Below are 16,904 nucleotides of genomic sequence, written 5' to 3' on the forward strand. Positions count from 1 at the left end.
TAGAGCTAATGGGACTGAGAGTAATGAAAAAAACTAGATACCATGTAGCCACAAGTACATCAAACCAGGAAGTCAGGAGACCTTACAGTGATGTGACCTTGGCTATGTCATTTAACCAGTTTAGGCTCTAATTTTCTGAACTGCATGATGTTTTGACTTTAAGATGAGCCAATGAGGCTACATGATCTCAAAGAATCCTTTGAGTTCTATGAAACTGTGGCTTTCACTCACAGACTCAGAAAGCATAATGAATCAACAGCTTTTACTCATTTTAAATGGTACAGGAATATGGTCCATTTTACTTTAAAGTGAGATAAAGGACCTTTTCCTATCCCAAACATGAATATTAGAGAATACAAATCTGGCTGAGCTACTGTTTCTAGTAAGACCATCATCTTCATAACTTACACCTGTGTAATAAATTCTGTTTATATCTAGTTTAAAACTTCAGTAAAAATATAGTTGCTAAGAACATGAAAGTGCTTTGTAACTCATCAGACTGGGTCTAAATTCCAGTTCCATTGCTTTTGAGCTATATGACTTCAGGCAAATTATTTAATCTGAGTTTCTCTAAAGGTACACGTAAAATGAGGGCAAACAATAGTAGTATCTAATCTCAGAGGGTTGCTGTAAAGATTAGCAAGAACATGTTTGTCTCTGTATTTAGCATAATGCCTGTCACTTTATAAAATCTTACATTCCTACATAAAAACATGTCATTCTCTTTCAAAATGGCAGAATGAGTCTCAAAAATGCAAACGTATATAAATACATTTTAGTAGTTTGTCACATCAAAGCAAAAGCACTCAGTTCTTTTTAAATTATGGAACAAAGGAACATGATATCATGAGCAAGCAAAGAATCGGAAGCCCACATTTCTTGTAGTTACATCATTATTTCTGTAACATGCTACACAGGACATCCTCTTGGCCTATGCTAGGAAAAAAAAAAACTTTTAAAAAAGGCAACTGCAACATTCTCTAACACATTCCCAGAAGAAAAATCTCCTGCAAAAAGTTGGGTAGCACTTTTAATAGTGATGCTACCTGAGCAGAGCCTGTGGCTTTGGATAACTGCTCTTGCAGCTGAGGAATGTGTTTCTTGGCCTCTTGGATCTCTTTTAGCAATCTTTGGGCAGGTGTTCGGTTGTAATCTTCCTGCAATAACTGAAAAGTTATAAAAATATTTTGAGAATTAATTACTTGTGGCAAGAAAATATAGAAAAAGTCCATTCTTAATAAAATAGTGATGGCATTGATTACAGTACTACTTGACTGTGACCATGACAAATACCAACTCAACTACTCCCACTCACAATTTCATTAGCCTGTAAAAAGCCCCATTTCTAACTTTAGTACCTGTAGCCGTTCCTGTTCTTTCTGTAACATCTTTCTCAGAATTTCTACTTTCTGGTTATGAACCACATTGTTTTCCTCCTAGAAAAAAGATAAAAAAAAAACACAAACCAACAACAACAAACAAACAAACAAGAACCCATATAGTGAAGTGAAGCTAAAATAAGCAGCGGTTATAAAGACAGGCTGTGAGACCTGACGCTCAAAGTCAAAAGGTTACAGGGAAACTTCAGCCTTTCTATTTCACTTTTACTAAACTAGGTTCAAGACATTACATTTTGATATTAGCTGGAGAAATGAAGTTGCCTTAAGTATAATATCATTATGTTACACTTTCCATCCATCCTTTGGATCTGTATTGTCAATCCCCATGCATGACATAAATTCCCAGTACCTCCTGCCTAAAATGTTAAGACAGCTCCCTAACTCCTCTTCACCATCTATCTTTGTTTCACAACCCTGTAAGACTTTATCTAATTATCCTTCCTCAAATCCTGCTACAATCACGTCACTCTCTTGCCCACCCCCACTCCCCAATTTTAATGGATTCGTACTGCCTCTTCGGGTACATGTAAATAAGCCTGGTAGTTGTGATTTTTCAAAATAAATAGTCTTACTTTTTTCAAGCCTCATCTCCCACTACTTAAATCCTTAACGGGCACCAGCCAAACAAGAATCTTAGAACTTCCCCCACATACTTGGTGCTTTCCTGGCTCTTTATCTCTGTTTATTCTATTTCTTTTACCTGGTTTACTTCCCTCCCCATGGCCACTACTTAAATGTTACCTGTTTTTCAAGGCTCAATTCAAATAGTAGCTTTCCATAAAGTCCTTCCTTATTACAACTGATATGCTTCCTCCCTCCTTTGAATTGTCACAGGACTTAATATATTCCCCCCTCGTAATGTCTACATTCTGTCTTTGTATTATAATGACTTGTATACTCTTGATTCATTCTCAAACAACAAAGGTTTAAGTATCTACTACCTGCCAAGCAATATTTCAGGCACTGGGATGCAATAAACAAACAAACAAAACTCTGTCCTCTTAAAGTTTATATCCGAAGACAACTAAGGCCCTTGAACATAGGGTATCTTAATTATATTTTTGTGAATGACACCTTGTTCTATATATGACAGGTGTTAAATCTTTCTTAATTCAATCTGCTATCCTAATACTCTGTAATAATTTCAAATTAATACATAATTTTTATATAAGGAAGCTATTTTCCAGTATCTTGAACTTAAATTTATCAGATCAATGCTTTAAAACTCTTAATATAAAGCAAAGTCATCATTACACACTGAGCATTTAAAAGAAGCTTTCCCCCCTCTTACCCCCATGAGCACAGGACTAGTAATTCTCTCCATGTTCCCAGATGCTCCAGGTGAATGAGGGGATGTCATGATGGGAGACATATGTCCAATGACTGATGGCTCTACTTCAGAATCAGCGAGTGGAATCTGGGGCGACCCAGGTGGGCGTCCCTGAACGGTGAGAGCTACATAGGAACCAGCTTGGGGAGGGAGAACAGGAAAAATAACAGTCAAAGACTTGTCTACAGTATTTCGCTACTTCACCTTTGACAGTTCTGTAAGATCCAGTAATGTGAGCAAGTCTGATTATCTACCAATCACTGCTCCACAGAAAAAGAATCCAACTTGTCATTTCTTTTTTATGAGTCCTCTAAAAATCTAAAGGGACGATGCCATTTTCAGAGAGCAAATTACTATTCATACGATCAGATATGACACAAAGGCAAATAAAATTTATAATCCCAAGAATTGTTCTTAATTTCGGGAAGGGTAAGTTATTATCAACCATCTACTAATGACTATGTTCAATTAATTTCTTAAATTCAGGAAACCATCATATTTTGAGATGATACTAACTAGGCAGGGTTCAACTAATTTTCTGGAATATCATGATGCAATTTTAAATTAACTTTAAAAAATGAGTAGGAGGGATCCCTGGGTGGCGCAGCAGTTTGGTGCCTGCCTTTGGCCCAGGGCGCGATCCTGAAGACCCGGGATCGAATCCCACATCGGGCTCCCGGTGCATGGAGCCTGCTTCTCCCTCTGCCTATGTCTCTGCCTCTCTCTCTCTCTCTGTGTGTGACTATCATAAATAAATAAAAAAGTTAAAAAAAAAATGAGTAGGACAGGGGATCCCTGGGTGGCTCAGCGGTTTAGCGCCTGCCTTCAGCCCAGGGCGTGATCCTGGAGTCCCAGGATCGAGTCCCACATCAGGCTCCCTGCATGGAGCCTGCTTCTCCCTCTGCCTGTATCCCTGCCTCTCTCTCTCTCTCTCTCTCTGTCTCTCATGAATAAATAAAATCTTTAAAAAAAAATGAGGACAAAAAATATGCCACGAAAACAGGAAAGAACACACAATAAATTTGAGTTTTTCTACTTTAAGTGTGAAGACAGAACTTCACTAGGCATAAAGGACAGAGGGCAAAACCAAACCTAACCAGAAAGACTCCAGAACAGACATTCATGATTTATCTAGCATCGAGAGGAGACTTTCCAAATAAATGACTTTTCTAGATAACAGACCTTAAAGTGACGATATCTTCCTCTTAGACTTTTCAACAGAACATTTAAATGCATTTCATACTTGTATCCCTATTTAACTGCCTGCAGAACTCACCATCAATTGTGTCAGTGTTTGAGGTTCTAAAAGCCTTTTTTTTTTTTTTTTTTTTTGGTACATTTAGTGGTCACAAATGCTATGATTTGGGAGAATTTAGGGATATATACTTTGTAAGGTTTTTCACTTGTATTTCTGTCAGAACGCCCTCCATTAGTAATAGCTTATTTACTTATCCATGTGTTCACTTCCACTGGTTTCCTATTTCTTCCCTTCCCTCTTCAGCTATGTTTAAACTGCTTTCATCTGAAATCCCTTTTATCATGTCCAGAAGATGCATTACACGGTAGGATGTGAGGGACCTCCAGTATAAAGAGAGTACACAGTGCAAGGCATTGCAAATTTAGAACTGTTGTGGATGCTCACAGTGATTTATGCTTACCTTTAAGTTTTTAGCCAGGCTTTCAGTATTGGCAAGTCATCTTACCTGCTATAGGGCTATGATTTCCTTTTTATTAAGTAAAATTTACACTAGAATGAGTAAAATATATAATCTAAAAAGTTAAAGAAATAATCTTACTTTTTATACTCCTCAATAGTGATCAGGTTTATATTTACTTATTATCATAAACCATCATAGTTATGTAGCACATAAAAATGTACAAATCACAATCTCATTACATAAATAATCAAACTGATTCGAGGATGGGGATCTAATTGTGATCATCCCATTCCTTTTTAAAAAGTACTAAAGTTAAGAACTATGATCCTAGGGACCCTTTAGAGCCTAGCTGTCTGATAAAAAGGTAAAAAGGATTCAGGGGTTGCTTTAGTTAAACAGTGGTAAGACAGCTAAGAAGGAACTCAGTTTATTAAATTAATTCTCAAGATGTCCACCCTATGAAACAAAAACAGGATTAAATAAAGTAGTAGTGTTTCTGCTTGGCCATAAACAACTATCTTACTTGTAGTCTACTGTGGAATAGTCTGATGCAGAAGATTCTAAAGCCTTAACCCTGGAGATTTCCAAGAGATCATTACCCTGGATTTTATTTTATGATTTACTTATCTGAGGAAACATGACTATGCTGGATGATTTTTAAAGTTCCATTTCAGTTCATCTGGGCCATTCCATGTGAATTCTCTATCTCTTCCCCCTCAGATGACTCATGCATGTCGTTCAAATATATGCCTTTCATGTTACCAAGAATGACAAGATATTATCATCTACCACGTATATGAAGCAGATAAAATATAGTTATTAGTAAATTAGGGATTTTCACTTCAGACTTTCCTTTAATGCAGAGTTAAAGCAAACTCAAGCCAAGAGGCTATATCCAGCCCACAGATTGTTTTAACAAAATAATTTTTTTTTTTAAAAAAAGATTCCATTTATTTATTCATGAGAGACACAGAGAGACAGTGGCAGAGACACAGGCAGAAGGAGAAGCAGGCTCAATGCAGGGAGCCCGATGTGGGTCTCGATCCCGGGACTACAGGATCATGCCTTGGGAGGAAGGCAGGCGCTAAACCGCTGAGCCACCCAGGGATCCCTGACAAAGTTTTACTGAGATACAGCCACAACTGTTCATTTGCAAATGGCTTTTTGTGCAATCATGAGAAAATAGAAGATGGTAAGGCCCACAAACCCTAAAATATTTACTATCTGGCTTATTACATAAATGTTTTTTGATCCTTCCTTTAAAGGATTCAGAAACTAATTAAAACTGAGAATAAAATTCACCTACATTTGATTAGCTTCACCACTTCCAAATGGTTTGAATGAGTCACCAGAGTTCCATTCACCTGTAAGAAAATGAAAACAAAATGTCAGACACATTCCATTGAGAATGGCTACACTGGCCTTAGAAATTATTGTACATAATACAACCGATCAGAATATAGTACACAGAACTATATTAAAATATGTATATATTTAATTCAATATTCACTTTTATCACTATTCTATAAGGTGTACTCAGCAAACTTAGCAACAAAATGAACTTGAATATAAAACAATGCCTTGATTTAAAGGATATTATAACTTACCATGAAAAATAACAAAACATACTATACAACAGGTTTTATAAGTCCTGCACAGTGAAGGGTTCTTGCAAACAAAAAAGACCATTTTGCTTTTAACTACAAATTCAAAATCAATCATGAATTTTCAACCATGATTCAAAATCATACTGATTTTTTTAAAAGATAAAAAAATAAGCATTATTTCCCTAACAATACTCACTCTAAGTTTTCCAACCATGACCTAATCTTTACAAAGAAAACTAATTTTCAGATAGGCTAACTGCAGGAAATGTTATCCAAAGCTTCCACTAACCCAAATGAAGAAAAACTCTTAAACATGGAACCAATGCTATTTTCCTTGACATGGGTAATGCTAATTTTTAAAAGTTCAAATATATCAGTGTCTAAAATAGCAGTAAAAAGATACTAGTCATGCCTACCAGAGATGATAGCTGTTAATCATGAAGTTTAATCTCTGAGACAATGTTCTAGGATACACACACCAGATACACAGACACAGGCATAGACACATATATATACATACATATATTATAATTGCCTTTTTTTCTGCACATACTTTTTTGTTGTATATGGTTTTCTTTCAATATAGATATACATAGACCTAATCCATTCTTTTTAACATCTGTGAATGAAATGTAATTTCTTTTTCTAGCCCTCCATTTATGCACATTTGAACTGTTTACAATTTTTTTTAAGACTTATTTGAGAGAGAGAAAGTGAGTGAGTGAGTGCAGGGAATAGGGGCAGAGGGAGAGGGAGAGAGAATCTTTTTAAGCAGACTTCATGCTGAGTGCAGAGCCCAATTGGGCTCCATCCCATTACCCTGAGAGGACAACCTGTGCTGTAACCAAGAGTCAGACACTTAACCAACTGTGCCACCCAGGCACCCGCACAAATTTTCAATATGACAAAGCTGAAATGAATTTCCCTATACATATATCAGTTCACATTTATACACTTACTTCCTTAGGTAAGTCCTAAAAGCAAACTTGCTGGTCAAAAGCTATATATTTCTCTAAAAGTATGTAATTTGGGGGGCACCTGTGTGGCAGAGTCAATTAAGCATGTGACACTTGGGTTCAGTTCAGGTGATAATCTCCAGGTAATGCGATCTAGCCTCACATCAGGCTCCCTGCTGGGTGTGGAGCCTGCTCAATATATTCCCTCTCCTTCTACCCCTGCCCCTGCCCTGCTCTCCTTCTCACTTTAAAAAAATAAAATAAAATAAATAAAATAAAATAATAAAATAAAATAAATAAAATAGTATATCATTTTTGATACATTCACAAATTGACATCCAAATAGAGTTTACCCAATTTATACTCACAAGTTTATGAGACTAGCCATTTTACCATGCCCAAACCATGCCAAAGTTATATTATCAATAATCTTTAAAATTTCTGACAACCAAATATATTTTCACCTATCATTTTATTTATTTTATTTTATGCTTTAGAGAGGGAGAGAGAAAAGGGGGTGAGAAGTAAAGAGAGAATCTTAAGCAGGCTCAATGGCCCAGTACAGAGCCCAATGCAGGGCTCAATCTCACAACCTAGAGATCATGACCGAGCCAGAACCAAGAACTGGATGTTAACCAACTGATCCACCCAGGTACCACTTAAGCTATCATTTTAATTTCTACTTCTTTGTTATTAATGAGATGAGACCTATCCTCCATAATATATTATTTATTTCAATTATTTTGGGGAGCCTGATAAAATTCTTCACCTTGTTTTGATTAGGCTATTTATTTATTTATTTATTTATTCTTCTCTTAGGAATTTAAAAGTGCTCTCTCTTTACAAGTAAGGCATTCTACTCTGTAGTAGGTATTTGAAACTTCAAATACTTATTTCCAGATAGTTGTTTGTAAATACTCATGGTGCCTTTTCCTATATAATAATTTGATTTTAAGTATTCAAATTATTCAACATCTCAAGAGTAATGACTGATCGTTCCAATCCTCCCTATTTCTGGACTGATAGGCCTATATCTAGACTAGAGCAACTTGCTTTGAATTAATCCCTACCATCTCATCTCACACATACTCATACATATAATATTTTTTTTCTTAAGCTATTCTTAAACCTCTGTAAAATTCATTTGGAAGACTCATGAGTTTGACAAATAATAACACATCTCCCCAGTCATATTAATATATTCTGATGAGACTTTCTTGCTAACAGAGTAGTTTGGAAAGAAATGGTCTTTATCACAATGAGTTACTTTCCTATCTAAGAATACACATGACTCCATTTATTCATGCCTTTTATTATGACCTTCAGTAAAGAGTAATACTAATTTTAAAATAAATGAAGTGTTTTTTATAGTCAACAAATATATATAATGCACTGCTTTTTATAAAAATCCAAGTGAAAAAAATCAAATACAGTTAATATATGCTATTTTTAAATCTATCATAAATTCCGTAATAGTCTTTTCCTTACCTTGATGATTCGATCACCTGTCTGTACCCCAGCCCGCATGGCTGCTCCATCTGTAAGAGAAATTAATTACTTAAAATGTAAATCATTTGCATGTGCTGATAATTTTCTTGAAGGAGAGGCACCAAATGGTTAAAAAACATGTGCCTCTGCCACTCACTAGTTGTGTGACCATGGATTGGTTTTATGTGGTTTTTTTTTTCACTCTAAGCCTCAATATCCCCTGTAAATGGGGAAAAAAAATACCTACCTCGAATTACAGCATAAAGAATGTATTCAATATATGTAATAGAATATACTATTACTGTCATTTTGGGAAAAGTAGGTGTTTTGGTGCATATAACCATTTCTTTAATCTGGTCTAAAAAGATCTCTGGTGCCAGGAAGAAATAAAATTCTATAAAATTCTATAAACTTTGTGTTGCTTTTTGATGTATAAAGTTGCTTTATACATCAAAAAGCAACACAAACAAGAAGTCATATAGTTTCTAAAACTAAGGCTGTTTTCTTTCTAGTAAGTACAAAGAAAATCAATTGGGGAGAATTCATGTCTATAAATGACACTAAAGACAAATCTAACACAATGGACCACTATGACCTGCAATGTATGTGATTATTTTATTCTAGGCAATAGACATTAAGTTTTTCTATTCTTACTCTGTTCCCAAGTGACAAGACTGTTTTTAAAAATGCCTTGCCTTCTTTGACAGACTGTACGAAGACTGGATTGTCTCCACTGACCGTCAGCCCAAATCCATTGTCATCCTTCTGGATGATCACACAACGCTGAACCAGACCTGCACAAGAACCACAGGGTAAAGAGAGAAGAGAAAATGGGAGAGAGAAAAAGACATAATGACATATTAGTAACGAACTGTAAAGAACTATATTCTATCTGGAGAAACACAAGATGGCATGTGAAACCAGTATCACAAACCAGAGAACTAACCCCATAAACAAAACAAATGCAAGAATATCACAAAGCGTCATATATATTGGTTTCTCGCTGGACAGGTAGAGTAGAACTGCTCCAAGATTTAAAAACAGCTATGGCAAAGTAGAACAGATGAAGTATTAGGAGACAGAAGGAAGGCCTGTTTGCATCCTTGCTATTTATTTGTAACATGAAATCCTCCCCACTGCCCTCTGTTTTGAGTGCTCTCACTGGTGTTTAAACCCAAGAAAATCTACATCTGGGGACATTAGGCTCAAAGCATCCCATGTAAACCCCAGAGAAATCCAATCTCACTCTCAAAAAAAGACTATATAAAGAAAGGAGGTACTTGCAGAGCATGGGCAGTTCTTCTCCCAAAAGGGAGAAAGAACAAGTTCAAAGACAGGAAAGACATTGGCTCATAGAAAAAATAAAGAGGAGAAAAAAATAGAGAAGATCAAGAAAGAACCTTTGAACTCAACCAATTCTTTCACTCCTTTCACGTACTTACCTGATTTCTACAGGAGAGTTTGTTTTCCTTCTACCAAAAGGCAAACAAAAGTAGTCTAGGCAAGGTGAAAGAAAGAGGACCACAACCAAAGGAACAGGAATGTCCCATCACAGAACCCTGATTTGTACCCAGGGCTGTCTGATCACAGATCAAGATCTGAAGATCCTGAACTCTGTGTTAGCCAGAGATTTAATACTTTAGCTTTGCAGGATCTAAGTGTTTCACCAAAAATCAATATATAAAACATGATAAATAATGCAAGTATAGTGATGATTAGAAAATAAAAATTTCTTCAAAATAAGGATTTTTACACAAAGAGCATTTTTTATGTAAATGCTTTTAAATAAGTCTGATGTATAAAATGAAGGATATGTTAAAGATTGCATATTAAGGAATACATGTATTTCTTGCTGTTAATGAAATGTCACAGGTATGTGAGCCTACTACAAATGAAAGCCTGGAATAAGTGCATCACAGTACAGAAAACACGAACTATGAACCTTATTCATAAGCCTACACAAAAAATTAACTTAAGAAAAATCATGGACCTAAACACAAAGGCTACAACTTTTCTTCATAAGAAAATACAGGAAAAAAAGTCAAGATCTTAGGTAAGCAGAGATCTTTTAGGATGGAAAATGCACCAACCATAAAAGAAAAAAACTAGGAAATTGTACTCAAAATTTTAAATACACTCTCCTTTAAAGACACTGATAAGAAAACGAAAAGGCAAGGTACAGAGTGGGAGAAAATATTCATAATACAAATATCTGATAAAGGACTTGTATCAGATTATATTTAAAAAACAACTCTACAGTTCAATAACGGGGGACACATTTTAAAAAGAACAGAAGATTTCAGGGTACCCGGCTGGCTTAGTGAGTACAGTGTGCCACTCTTGATCCTGGGGTTGTGAGTTTGAGCTCTATGTGGGCATAAAGATTACTTAAAAATAAATTTAAAAAAAAAAAAAAAAAGGACAAAAGATCTGAATAAACACAGCACAAATAAAGATACCCCAATGGCCAAAAAAGCACATGCAAGGATGCTCAACAACTGCAGTCATCAGGAAAATGAAAACTAAAGCCACAATGAGATACCACTATACACTAACTTGAATGGCTAAAAATAAAAAGACTGATAGTACCAAATGCTGGACAAGGATGTGGAGCAACTGGAACTCTCACGCATTGCTGGTAAGAGTGTAAAACCATACAAACACTTTGGAAAACAGTTTAGAAATTTCTTATAAATGTAAGTATACATTTACACATGACCCAGCAATTTCACTCCCAAGAGAAATGAAAATGCATGTCCGCATAACGGTTGGTACACAAATACTTATGGTAGTTTTATTCCTCAGAGCCAAAAACTAGAAACAACTCTAAGATCTATCAACGGATGAACAGATAAACTGTCATACATCCATTATAATTAAATATTACTTAGCAAGGGAAAAAAAGGAATAACTAACACATGCAACAAACATGGATGAATCACAAAAACATCATGCTAAGAAGCAAAAGAAAGCAGATACAAAACAGAGTACATACTATATGATTCCAGTGGAGAACAGGCAAAACTAAAGGATAGTAACAAAAAGCAGATTAGTGGTTGCCTAGGGACAAGGGGAGGAAGGGTGAGGATGACAACAAAGAGACATAAAGGAACTTTCTGGGGTGATGGAAATGTTCTATATCTTAATTAAGGTAACGGTTACATGAGTGCATTCCTCTGTCAAAACTCATCCAACTGTACCCTTAAAAGTACAGCTTATTTTATGTAAGTTGTATCTAAGAAAGTTGATCTTCCACATCAACACATCACATCAATTAGTAACCTTCAATTCTAAAGACTACTAAACACCAAACAGTATTTGAATTAGCAAATTGACCACACCCACAAAATAGTACATTGTAATGAGGGCAGAGGAAAGACAACCTAAACCTCACAGAATTCAGTCTTTGACTTGCATCCTTCAAGTAATTGGGGAAAACTATAATTAGAATGGATATAATACATAAAATCAAGGAGGAAGCATTCTTCATAAATTCCTGGTACATAATACAATAAATATAAGAATTAGAGACTCAGAATAGAATAAGGACAATGTTTTACCAAAATCTTTTAAAATCCACATTCAGTTTTAGAAACAAACATTTGATGATCTCCTTTACAATTATTTGAAGTTTCAAAATAAGATACTGTGACTTCAACATAAAAATCAAGATACTTGTAACATAATATATATATTTCCCATACTATATCCTTCTCCCATCCCACTTCCTATGCTGAATGAAAATCAGTGAATTAGAGGTTTCTAATGCTGGGGTTTGCTGTGTTAAGCCACAAGGCTTCTTAAATAGACTATTTTTCTGATCCCTGTAAATAAGAAGATGCTTGTAAAAAATGAGGGAGGCAGAGTGGGCAGTAAGAGTTTGCTATGTTTTGGGGCACCTGGGTGGCTCAGTGAGTTGAGTGTCTGACTCTTGGTTTTGGCTCCAGTCATGATCTTGGGGTTGTGAGATCAAGCCCCATGTCAGGCCCACATTCTGTGGGGAGTCTGCTCAAAGATTCTCTTTCTCTCTCTTCCTTTACACTCCCCTCACTTATGCATACTGTACATTTCTGTATTTCACTTGAATATAATATATATTAAGTATTTAGCTTAATCCCTGATAAATACAAATAAAGATTCATAAGTGTTAAGTATTTTATTATGATTAGGGGTACATTGCCTTTGGATTTTCCTGCTCAGAAATATATTACTCATCTAACCACGCCATCAATTAAAAAATCAATTAAAAACACTTTTATGTTAGGGATGCCTGAGTGGCTCAGTTGTTGAGCATCTGCCTCTGGCTCAGGTCATGATCCCAGGGTCCTGGGATTGAGTCCTACATTGGCTCCCCCTTGAGGAGCCTGCTTTTCCCTCTGCCTTTGTCTCTGCCTCTCTCTCTGTGTCTCTCATGAATAAATAAAATCTTTGAGAAAAAAAAAAAACTTTTATGTTAAACTCCTATTGTTACTGCAAAGTAAAAAGATGAATCCTCATTTACGTCTTTGTCTAAATTTTTTTTGTTTCTTTTTTGTTTTGTTTTTTGTTTTGTTTTAACAAACAAGCAAATTAGTTTTAGATGGGGAAGGAACAGAGAAAGGAAATATTATGGAGCAGGGCTTCTTCTAAGAAGGCAACTTTAGAATATAGGAGACAGCAAGAAGGTATGAAGAAAGAAATCACCTTCTCTTATAAGCTTTTCCTAAATACCCAGACCAGGTTAGGTCCCCCCCGCCCACCTTACCGACAGTGCCCTCTAGTTACTCCCCTATCATTATCATTCACAATTAAATAAAAAATTTTATTGGAGTTCAATTTGCCAACATATAGCGTAACACCCAGTGCTCATCCTGCCAAGTGCCCCCCTCAGTGCCCATCACTCACTAACCGCCCCCCCCCGCCCACTTCCCCTTCCACTACCCCTTGTTCATTTCCCAGAGTTAGGTGTCTCTCATGTTTTGTCACCCTCACTGATATTTTCACTCATTATCACTCACAATTGATACCTATTGTTTTTATCCACTCACTAGATGATATGCTTCAAGAATGTAGGGGCTCTGTCCTCATTTACAATTTCAGGAACTGGCAAATGTTTAGACACCAAAGGACATTTTTTTTTAATTGCTTGTAAATTAGTAAAAATGGGAAAAGGCCAAGAGTCTAGAGACGGATGGAAGCTCAGAGAGGGAGGTCATTATGAGAAAAATATCACAGAAGTCAATTTTGGTAAATATGCCCTAGGACCTAATAAACTGCTAAAAATTGAGTAAATGTAGTAGGATTACCTCAGAATACTGCAAACCTGTTTTCCACAATTCAAAATTGCCCAGCTTGATAACTTTCCCTCTTAACTCTACATCAAAAGGAGATGAGGCCAAAGAAAAGGAGGAAACAGAGAAAGTGCTATGTGTATATCCTATTCGTCTTTCTCGTCTCAACCCCACTATAGTGTCCATTTATTATTATTCTATCTGTTAATCTGAGAATCTGATGTACTTTAACATATAAGAATCACTAGAACAATACAAAAGGAAAACATGCCTTACATATACAACCAATTCAGAATCTACGTATTTCAAATTAATGATACTATTTTGTCATAGGAATCTATGCCATCTGCATCAACTTGGAATTGCAGTTATAATTAAGTAAAAACTAAGCTGTCATGCCATTCAAAATTCAGAAATCCAGTCTTTCAAATGCTTAGATCTATTATGTTCCTTCCCATTCAAAATAAAATAAAATGCTTTTTTTTCCTCGAGAGAAATGTTCTACTTGTTATAGACCACAAGGTGTTTTAACCCATCACAGAGGATAAATTCCACCTTTCACACCCTTAACACTGGAATCACCAATACTTCACATTGAAATCATGGATACACCAACAAGACTAAATTAGCACATCGCTGAAATGTTCTTTTTGACAAACAAAAAACTACTTTTTTGTTTTAGCAAATCTGCACTGAACATCTGTCTACCAGTTATTTAACACTGCAGTTTGTGAGGAATACAAAACTACTAAACATCTTTGCCCTTAAAGAATTTAAAATCTTGGCAAGAAAGGACCACAGAGACACAGGGAATGTCTATGACAATGGCAATGTCTAATGAAAAATCAGAGTATAGGACAGATAACAGGCTTTATATGTTTTATGAAAGAAGATAAAGTGAAAAGTGGAGCCCTACCTAACTCCAAAATATCCATTTTCACATTTCATTAATTAAAACCAACCATCCAGGGCAGCCCCGGTGGCTCAGCGGTTTAGCACCGCCTTCAGCCAGGGCCTGATCCTGGAGGCCTGGGATCGAGTCCCACATCGGGCTCCCTGCATGGAGCCTGCTTCTCCCTCTGCCTGTGTCTCTGCCTCTCTCTCTCTCTCTCTCTCTATCATGAATAAATAATAAAATCTTTAAAATAAAAATAAAAATAAAAATAAAAATAAAAATAAAAATAAAACCAACCATCCAGCCAACACTTTCCATCATTTTCACTTTCCCTGGTTTTTACACACATGTATAGTCTACGATTTGTTTGTTGGTTTTGCTAGATCACTTATTGTCTGTTAGAATTACCATACAATGTGTTTACCTCTGAATATGAGTTTTTATAAGGTCACAAATCACTTTAATGTGAGCTGTATCCAAGCACTATGTGTGAAGACAGGCAGAGTATCCAACAAATGAGATAATGATGAGGAACAACCTCTCCTAAAACTTGGTCATGGTAATATTTCTCCATTCTCATTGTTCTTAGTGCCATAGGAGTTTTTTTTTTTTTCTACAACTGTCTACTTTGTAAGGGCATATGGAGTATTGGTAACTGCATATCTCATGTAATTACCAAAATCTATTAAAATTATTTTGTGTTAGACTGTGAACTTCTAGAAAGCAGGTGCAGATCCTATCCTCTTTGTCTCTCTATCCCTTGTCATAGTGCCTGGCACACAAGAGGTACTGAATGACTATTTACTAAGTAAAATTTGAGTTTATTTTATATACAGGAAATTTTAATCATACTCAATTACTTCTTAGAAAAAAGTAAAATCATTGTCCTGAAAACCATGCAAAGTAGAGAAATACTTTCAGGACACTAACCTACTGCCCTGCCTAATTTCTAACTAAAACAATCTGACTCTTCTACCCTAAAAAAACTCCTCTAGTTAAAAATACATTTTTTCTTTATTTCCTGTCTTTTAAGGATTATGCTATTTCACCTGGAAGCTAATAATAGATATCATGCTTCGTATCATTGGTGAAGTAAAAATGTTCTATAAAAGTTTATATAAATACTATCCTTTCCTAAATTTTATTTTCTCTTTCTAACAAAGGACATTTCTTTTCCTTGTTATGACAGTGTGGTATTTGAAACCAACATAAAATGACTGTTTTTTATTCAAAAGATAATTACCAAGGATGGTATTCTGAAAGTGAAAGAAATTAAGCCTTTGTAAAGCTTTGGAGTGGGGAGAAGAAGTCATAAAAAGGTACTTTGAAAAAGAGGAGAAAATACTCTCAGAATTCACTATGATACATTCCTGGAAAAACAAACAAACAAACAAACAAAACAAAACAACAGCGATAGTACCAAAAAGCAAATTACTAAAAATGGAAGGTTAAATACACAGGGCAGCATACTGAACCTTCCATACTACATTCATTCTAGTGAAAGCACACTAGTCTTTCTTCACCTTTGATTTTATTACATGACCAAACTTCTCAAAGTCTCACCTCTCAAGAATTAGCTTCAGGGAAGGGTGTGGAAAAAGACCATGTGCAACCTCATAAAAACAGCTCATTTTTAAACTGCTGCCAGACATACATGTTTTATGAGTAAGACCTCAGATAATCCTTTGATTAAGAAGCTTCTGGATTCTAAATGTACAATGCTGCCAAGCAAGAGGAAGCTTTAACTTCCAAGTGGGCTGATTTCATTCTTTTAGACTATTACCAGCAGCAAGTCTCTTTTCTAAGTTCCATTTTCTTCTACCTTAAAATCTTTCTGAAGAGAAGAAAATTCCAATCAAGATGAGTCAACATTGTATTCTATTAGTTCTCCTTACTAAAATGCTTCACTCCAATATCAATAATCATTCATTCAAAACTCATTTAACGAGAGCCTCTGCTGTGTCAGGCATTGTGGGAGATGCAAAGATGGGTAGAAACACAAATAACTAGATACAAAGCAGGATGTCAGAGGTCAGACAACAGAGAAGGGGGCAAACCTAGGAAAGTCCTGTGTTGGAGGCAGTATTTGAACTGGGCCTTGTAGGATGGGGAGTTATAGGGGGTAAGCCATTCAAGACAATGGGAATGGCATGAGCAAAGAAAGAACCCCCAAGCCATATTTGGAAAGGGAAAATGTGGAGGAGCGGCTGGTGCCTTTAGGTAAATGGTAGTAGAAGTAATAGGAGTGGATTAAGAGAGAATAATAAACCAGAAACAAATTATAACTTAATTAACCATTT

General features: G+C 35.8%; 1 protein-coding gene across 5 annotated transcripts in view; it reads right to left on the reverse strand.

Moving 5' to 3' along the window:
- ARHGEF12 (Rho guanine nucleotide exchange factor 12) overlaps window positions 1–16,904 on the reverse strand; it is a 155,541-nt gene that overhangs the window by 55,895 nt on the left and 82,742 nt on the right. For 4 of the 5 annotated variants that reach the window (XM_041770740.1, XM_041770739.1, XM_041770738.1 and 1 more), the window contains 6 exons: window positions 9,135–9,233; window positions 8,440–8,489; window positions 5,695–5,752; window positions 2,692–2,870; window positions 1,359–1,436; window positions 1,047–1,166 (listed from right to left, as the gene is read on the reverse strand). In XM_041770740.1, the coding sequence (XP_041626674.1) occupies window positions 1,047–1,166; window positions 1,359–1,436; window positions 2,692–2,870; window positions 5,695–5,752; window positions 8,440–8,489; window positions 9,135–9,233 (584 nt within the window). The remainder of the gene's footprint in view (window positions 1–1,046; window positions 1,167–1,358; window positions 1,437–2,691; window positions 2,871–5,694; window positions 5,753–8,439; window positions 8,490–9,134; window positions 9,234–16,904) is intronic. The other variant, XM_041770742.1, reaches the window with a different exon arrangement.

Source organism: Vulpes lagopus, chromosome 10 (assembly GCF_018345385.1).
Source record: "Vulpes lagopus strain Blue_001 chromosome 10, ASM1834538v1, whole genome shotgun sequence".
Classification (NCBI taxonomy): domain Eukaryota; kingdom Metazoa; phylum Chordata; class Mammalia; order Carnivora; family Canidae; genus Vulpes; species Vulpes lagopus.